The 8,229-nt window shown below is 42.6% G+C and overlaps 1 protein-coding gene across 1 annotated transcript in view; it reads left to right on the forward strand.

The window, feature by feature from the left end:
• Positions 1 to 7,639, forward strand: part of LOC111977636 (liprin-alpha-3-like) — a 42,663-nt gene extending 35,024 nt beyond the window's left edge. The window contains 11 exon segments of the mRNA XM_070448684.1: positions 902 to 1,080; positions 1,283 to 1,483; positions 1,663 to 1,725; positions 2,245 to 2,271; positions 4,691 to 4,866; positions 5,338 to 5,435; positions 5,667 to 5,842; positions 6,095 to 6,163; positions 6,637 to 6,799; positions 6,943 to 7,010; positions 7,462 to 7,639. Of these exon segments, the coding sequence (XP_070304785.1) occupies positions 902 to 1,080; positions 1,283 to 1,483; positions 1,663 to 1,725; positions 2,245 to 2,271; positions 4,691 to 4,866; positions 5,338 to 5,435; positions 5,667 to 5,842; positions 6,095 to 6,163; positions 6,637 to 6,799; positions 6,943 to 6,995 (1,205 nt within the window). The 3' untranslated portion in view covers positions 6,996 to 7,010; positions 7,462 to 7,639.
• Positions 7,640 to 8,229: the final 590 nt, after the last annotated feature.

An 8,229-nucleotide genomic window follows, 5' to 3' on the forward strand; every position in this document is an offset into this window, starting at 1 on the left:
TACCTTTGACGAGCTTCTTCTATTGGCACTCCAATATGTCCCATAAACATCACAAATGGTCCTTTTGTTCGATTAATTCCGTCGATATATATCCAGAATGTCCATTTATTTGGTGCGTTTGATCCAGAAAAACACCAGTTCCAACTTGCACAATGTGACTACAAAATATCTCAAAAGTTACCTGTAAGCTTTGTCCAAACATTTCAAACTACTTTTGTAATACAACTTTAGGTATTTTTTTACGTAAATAATCGATAAAATTGAAGACGGGATGATCTGTGTTCAATACCGGAGGAAAACAATGTGTAGCATGCTTTCTGGTCACGCGCCTCTAACAAACAGTACACTTCACTGGAGCCTCATTCTGAACATGGCTACTTCTTCATTTCTCAAAGGAAAAACCTCAACCAATTTCTAAAGACTGTTGACATCCAGTGGAAGCGATAGTAACTGCAGGAAGGTTAAACAAAAGATTTAAGTGCCTTTGAATGGGGTATGGTAGTCAGTGCCACCGGTTTGTGTCAAGAACTGCAATGCTGCTGAGTTTTTCACACTSAACAGTTTCCCGTGTGTATCAAGAATGGTCCACTACCCAAAGGACATCCAGCCAACTTGACACAACTGTGGGAAGCATTGGAGTCAACATAGGCCAGCATCCCTGTGGAACGCTTTCAACACCTTGTAGAGTAAATGCCCCGACTAATTGAGGTTCAACTCAATATTAGGAATGTGTTCCTAATGTTTGGTATACTCAGTGTACACTGTTATACTCAATATTTCTTTAAATAATCAACCAGGGTAGCATTTTTCTATGTTTTTAAAAGAAAAACAAATGATTTATGGCTAGACAGATTGTCCAGTAATCATGGGGAGTAGTTTCTCACATGACCTTTGACCTCAGCCTCCACACCTTCTGATGACCTGGGCTCAGCTGACCCCCTGGGCCTGGCCAAGATGGGAACTGGCACCGTGGAGAAAGATCGCCGCAGCAAGAAGAAGCACGACCTGCTAGAAGAAGCTTGTCGCCAGGGTCTTCCCTTCGCTTCATGGGATGGTCCCACGGTGGTTACATGGCTTGAGGTATGTCGTCTCATTGGTTAACTATCTGGGAGGAAATCATGTGCATTGTTTTACCTGAAGGTGCTCCATCTTACTATGAATGAATCTGAATAATGTACTGTACATGATGAACATATTAAATTCATCCTTATTGGCAGGGAATATTTTTGTAAATATTCCCAAAGCAGATGCATCTTCTCCCTCCTTTTCCTCTTCCTCTTAGTTGTGGGTGGGCATGCCCGCCTGGTATGTGGCAGCATGTCGTGCCAATGTGAAGAGCGGTGCCATCATGGCCAACCTGTCGGACACAGAGATCCAGCGGGAGATTGGCATCAGTAACCCCCTGCACCGCCTCAAACTGCGCCTGGCCATCCAGGAGATGGTGTCCCTCACCAGCCCCTCGGCACCGGCCAGCACACGCTCCGTAAGTGTTACAGCATATACACTCACAAACACGCACACWAACATTAGYATATGTTCAGTAACATACTTGCCACACATATAGAAGTTTGAATAAGTCTGAGTGGCAAATGTATGCAAACTGTAATCATATCCTTATTCTTTCCCCATCTGAATCTCAAATTGTCCTCGATGACATCACAGTCGACCAGTGATATATGGATGACTCATGCCGAAATGGAGTCACTGACCGCTGCCATAAAACCAGTAAGTTGTTTTGCCTATCTCTCTCTTTTTATATTTGCTTTGAGTTCTCCTACACACTCTCTTATTTCAAAGGTGATTTAATCTATGTTTGACCAATTAAGACATCCCGAGACCTTCGCGCCACTCAATTATCTAACAATATTCTATTAATTCCTAACTGTATAAGAATTGATGGTACACATCCAACTTGCTTGAAATCAACAAGCGACTTGAGACTATGCTGAATGAAATTCCGTTTACAATTTGTTTTCCTTTTCTTTGTCTCTGATTAGGCATGTGTCGCTGCACCTTTTCCCCCACTACTCCCCCCAAATTCTCTTTGAGTATAGTGTTTCTCCAACTAATTTTCATTCACTAACAAACTATTCCTCCTTCTGCCCTTCCTTCCTTACAACTTTTCTTCTCCATAACGCCTCCTGTCATTTACCGTAAAAACACGTCCTGGCAATCGTTCCTTTTCCCTCTCCYTCCACCTCTATCCCTTTCTCTCTCTATCCCTTTCCTTTGCCTCCACTGAAGGAAGTGAAGGARTTCAGCTGGGACCAGGTGAGATATTATTGTAGTTTTTGCCATGAATATTATTGTCATGAACAGGAAATTAAATCAATGATAACACATTGCAAACAGACCATAAATCCGATACAGCAATTTGGGCATTTTCCTTCGATTTTGATCAATACTTTTACAGACTTTTTGTCCACTTCATAATAAAGTATAGACTATACTCAGGACTAGGATTGAGGTTAACTCTATCTATCTACAGTACCAGTCAAAAGTTTGGACACACCTACTCATTCAAGGGTTTTTCTTTATTTTTACTATTTTCTACATTGTATAATAATAGTGAAGACATCACAACTATGAAATAACGCATATGGAATCATGTAGTAACCAAAAAAGTGTTAAACCAATCAAAATATATGTTATATTTTAGATTCTTCAAAGTAGCCACCATTTTCCTTGATGACAGCTTTGCACACTCTTGACATTCTCTCAACCAGCTTCACGAGGAATGCTTTTCCAACAGTCTTGAAGGAGTTCCCACATATGCTGAGCACTTGTTGGCTGCTTTTCTTTCACACAGCAGTCCAACTCATCCCAAACCATCTCAATTGGGTTGAGGTCGGGTGATTGTGGAGGCCAGATCATCTGAAGCAACAATCCATCACTCTCCTTCTTGGTCAAATAGCCCTTGGAGGTGTGTTTTGGGTTATTGTCCTGTTGAAAAACAAATTATAGTCCCATTTAGCCCAAACCAGATGGGATGGCGTATCACTGCAGAATGCTGTGGTAGCCATGCTGGTTAAGTGTACCTTGAATTCTAAATAAATCACTGACAGTGTCACCAGCAAAGCACCATCATACCTCGTCCTCCATGCTTCACGGTAGGAACCACACATGTGGATATCATCCGTTCACCTATTCTGCGTCTCAAAGACACGACGGCTGGAACCAAAGATCTTAAATTTGGACTCATCGGACCAAAGGACAGATTTCCACTGGTCTAATGTCCATTGCTCGTGTTTTTGGGCCAAAGCAAGTCTCTTCTTATTATTGGTGTCCTTTAGTAGTGGTTTCTTTGCAGCAATTCGACCATGAAGGCCTGATTCACACAGTCTCCTCTGAACAGTTGATGTTGAGATGTACAGTTGAAGTCGGAAGTTTACATACACTTAGGTTGGAGTCATTAAAACTTGTTTTTCAACCACTCCACAAATTTCTTGTTAATAAACTAGAGTTTTGGCAAGTCGGTTAGGACATCTACTTTTTGCATGACACAAGTAATTTGTCATAAAAACTGTTTACAGACAGATTATTTCACTTATAATTCACTATATCACAATTCCTGTGGGTCAGAAGTTTACATACACTAATTTGACTGTGCCTTTAAACAGCTTGGAAAATTCCCCAAAATTATGTCATGGCTTTAGAAGCTTCTGRTAGGCTAATTGACATCATTTGAGTCAATTGGAGGTGTACCTGTGGATGTATTTCAAGGCCTACCTTCAAACTCAGTGCCTCTTTGCTTGACATCATGGGAAAATCAAAAGAAATCAGCCAAGACCTCAGAAAAATAATTGTAGACCTCCACAAGTCTGTTTCATCCTTGGGAACAATTTCCAAACGCCCGAAGGTACCCCTTTCATCTGTACAAACAATAGTATGCAAGTATAAACACCATAGGACCACGCAGCCGTCATACCGCTCAGGAAGGAGACGCATTCTGTCTCCTAGAGATGAACGTACTTTGGTGCAAAAAGTGCAAATCAATCCCAGAACAACAGCAAAGGACCTGTGAAGATGCTGGAGGAAACGGGTACAAAAGTATATATATCCACAGTAAAACGAGTCCTATATCAACATAACCTGAAAGGAAGAAGCCACTGCTCCAAAACCGCCATAAAAAAGCCAGACTACGGTTTGCAACTGCACATGTGGACGTAGATTTTTGGAGAAATGTCCCGTGCTCTGATGAAATAAAAATAGAACTGTTTGGCCGTAATGACCATCGTTATGTTTGGAGGAAAAATGGGGAGGCTTGCAAGCCGAAGAACACCATCCCAACCATGAAGAAAGRKGGTGGCAGCATCATGTTGTGGGGGTGCTTTTCTGCAGGAGGGACTGGTGCACTTCCCAAAATAGATGGCATAATGAGGGAGGAAACTTATGTGGATATATTGAAGCAACATCTCAAGACATCAGTCAGGAAGTTAAAGCTTGGTCGCAAATGGGTCTTTCAAATGGACAATGACCCCAAGCATACTTCCAAAGTTGTGGAAAAATGGCTTAAGGACAACAAAGTAAAGTTAAAAGTAAAGAAAAATCCTTGAATGAGTAGGTGTGTCCAACCTTTTGACTGGTACTGTATCTCACAGGAGATTTTGGAAGGATATTTTGAACATTTAAATAAACTGTCTCTCAGTGGACATTGATTCTCTCTCTCTCTCTCTCTTCCCCTATCTAGATCCTTGCCTATGGGGACATGAACCATGAGTGGGTAGGGAATGAGTGGCTGCCCAGCCTGGGTCTGCCCCAGTACCGCTCCTACTTCATGGAGTCCCTGGTGGACGCTCGCATGCTGGACCACCTCACCAAGAAGGAGCTTAGGGGACAGCTCAAAATGGTGGACAGCTTCCACAGGTTGGATTCAAATCATTTCAATCAATATTTAGTGTCATCAAAAGGCAATCTGTGTATGGAAGCAGATTCATGCCAAAAATGTTGGTATGGATTCGGCACAAATCTGTTTCCTTAATTTGTGTGCCGCATGAAAACACCAAAGCAAATACCGGATCATTGTCTAGTGTCCTCTGCTTAGTTACAAATTTCTACCGATGGTTTTTCCCATGTATTTCTTATCAACATTTCTTTCATTCCTCTTCTCTGTTCAAGAGTTATTTTTTCTCTCTTTTCTTCTCCACTTTAGTTTGTCTGCATCAGGATTTTACAGCAGTTGTGTCGTTGGTTGTGAGGACATTGACAGTAACACTATCTCTTTCTCTCTCTTTCTCACCCTCTCTTTGCCTCTCTCTTTCTCACCCTCTCTTTCTCTCTCTTTCTCACCCTCTCTTTCTCTCTCTCTCTCTTTCACCCTCTCTCTCTCTCTCTCAGGGTAAGTCTGCATTATGGCATCATGTGCTTGAAGCGTTTGAACTACGACAGGAAGGAGCTTGAAAGGAGGAGGGATGAGAGCCAACATCAGAACCAAGGTGAGAATACTGCACACGGGTCACTTGAGCCGTAATATATTTCGGGGCTCGTCTGGGATTTGGATTTTGATATCGCAAATGAATGTTGTATGGCAAACGATTCTATTGTTTCTGTCTCTCAAATGCTCTTTTTCACTGTATTAGCTGTTTCGCTGTATTAGCTGTTTCGCTGTATTAGATGTTTCACTGTATTAGATGTTTCACTGTATTAGCTTTCTGCCCCCTCCGTAGATGTGATGGTATGGTCCAATGAGCGAGTGATGTGTTGGGTCCAGGCCATTGGGCTAAAGGAGTTTGCAGATAACCTCACAGAGAGTGGGGTACAYGGGGCCCTCCTAGCCCTGGACGACACGTTTGACTACACTGACCTTGCCCTGCTCCTCCAGATACCCAATCAGAACACACAGGTACCTGAACTTAGACGTCCGGTCAGAACATGCGGGTACTCACCACTATGCTAGAAAGTCCGAGCACATGCGCTCAATTCTACTATCGTAGTCTAATCACGACAACCCTCATTCACCACAATCACCCAACCTACTTAATTTCCCTTACCTGCAACTGTTTGGTCATTACATTTTAATCAAGATAATCTTAATCATGAAATCCCCTTGATGATCTTAATTAGAATCTTAAAACACTCATTATTTCTCTCCCAGGCGAGGCAGATGCTGGAGAAGGAGTACAATGCCCTCATCTCCATGGGAACTGAGAGAAGACCAGATGAGGTAAAACGCATTTTAAAAATTGAGTTGGTTACTTAAGGCTATTGCTCATAAAGATAAGCACTTTTTTCAAGATAGGCAGTTTGTTTCAACCAACATTAACTGTTTGGGGGGGGTGCTTATATTTGTCCTGTCACACACAAGATGTGTAATGGGAAATGTTTTTTTTGTTGCATATCCCAACTCCCCCTGAGAAAACCTGCAGGGAGTGGGTTCAAGGCCAGAGTCGCCATTGTACAGCGACCCTGGAGTAATTAGGGTTAAGTGCCTTGCTCAAGGGCACTGTAATTATATATATWTWTTTTTTACCTTGTCAGCTCCAGTATTCAAACCAGCAACCTCAAGGCTACCTGCCCATGTGCATGTATTTTTTYCCACATGCTGTTCTTTAGTATACCTAACTAGCACTTGGGAAATGTAATGAATTGCATGGTACAATATTGTTTGTGTGTCAATCCTCTGCGTCTTGTTAACAGGACGGCACTAAGACGTTCACACGCTCRCCCTCGTGGAGGAAGATGTTCAGAGAGAAGGACCTCCGGGGCGTGACCTCTGACTCCTCAGAAACATTACCCGCCAACTTCCGTGCCTCCGCCATCTCCACRCCCTCCGTCACCCTGAGGAAAGTCCAGAGTGAAGGTGAGGCTCTTCTTCATGTCCTTCCCACTGGAAACCTGCTCTATGAGTCCTTGGTTCCATGCTGACCACTCATTTCAGTGTTATTGACTGGAAGTCTAGTGTCATTGACAGGTGTTTGAAAATTGTAATGCTGTCTGTTTCAGTGAACTCTGGGCCCAGGGGTGAGTCGGGGTCAGTGAGAACATATTCCTGCTAGAGATAAGCACATCAGGTGAGAAAAATACTTAATTGCCAAAGAATATCATGAACGTATTCAAGGTTGCAAAGTAGTCAGAGATAATTCCTTAGCGCCTTGCCTCGACAAAGCATCAACTTCTAAAAAATCGGAATGGTTTATTGTCACCTTCTGTAAGATTGTCTGAATTTCAGTCACCCAAGCATGTCATCCAAGTACATTTTGCTAATTTCAGTAATCTCATGCGTCCAAACAGACTGTATTTCAGTCATTCATATCAGTTATCGAAACTCATTTAGCTCATTTCAGTGTTTTCAGTCATCCAAAAAACAATTCAGTAATTTCAGTAACCTTTCATCCAAACATATCTCAGTCCTTTCAGTAATCTCAGTTTTCCAAACACATTTCAGACAAGAACCGACCCATACTAAAATTGAGTTTTACTTTATGGTTGCTTCATTATTTATCTATCCTGTCTTTGTTTTAGAGCCCCCCCCCACCCAAAAAAACGTTTTTGAAGAAAAAAGATGAAGATCATCAACAAAATGGAGAATAAGAACCAAACAAAAAAGAATTCCACTGGAATCCTTGAAGAAACAAGGACAATGTAAGAGAATGAAAAGATACTAAAATAGAGTGAATGTCTGTCCATTTCTCTCTCTCTCTCTCTCCTCTCTCTCTCTCTCTCTCTCTCTCTCTCTCTCTCCTCGTCTCTCATCTCTCTCTCTCTCTTGTTTTCTCCCTCTCTAACTGCACCCTCGCTTCTCCGCTTGTCTATCTCGCTCTCATTCGACACACTCGCTCTCGTTGCCTTTCCACTCTGTTCGTCCCATCTCTCGTTCAAATGCTTCTCTCTCTCTTCTCTACATCTGCTTCTCCATCTGTCTAAGAGTGTACTAATATCCAAGTTTTGCGATGTCGTCATCTCCATCTCTCTTCTCCCCCTTTCTCTTTCTCTTCTCGTTCTCTCTCTCTCTTTCTCCTCGTTCTTCTCTCTCCTCTCGTCTCTCTCTCTCTCGCTCTCTTCTCTCCTCGCTTCTCTCTCTCTCTCTCTCTCTCGCTTTCTCCTCTTTCTCTTTCTCTCTTCTCTCTCTCGTTCTCTCTCTCTCTCTCTCTTCTCTCTCCTCTCTCTTTCTCTCGCTTTTCTCTCTCCTCACTCTCCTCCTCTATGTTCTCTTCGTCTCACTTCTCACCGTCGCTCCCTCCCTCCTCTCCCTCTCTCCCCCCCTCTACTCTCTCACCTCTTCTCTTCTCT

Source organism: Salvelinus sp. IW2-2015, linkage group LG18 (genome assembly GCF_002910315.2).
Source record: "Salvelinus sp. IW2-2015 linkage group LG18, ASM291031v2, whole genome shotgun sequence".
NCBI lineage: Eukaryota > Metazoa > Chordata > Actinopteri > Salmoniformes > Salmonidae > Salvelinus > Salvelinus sp. IW2-2015.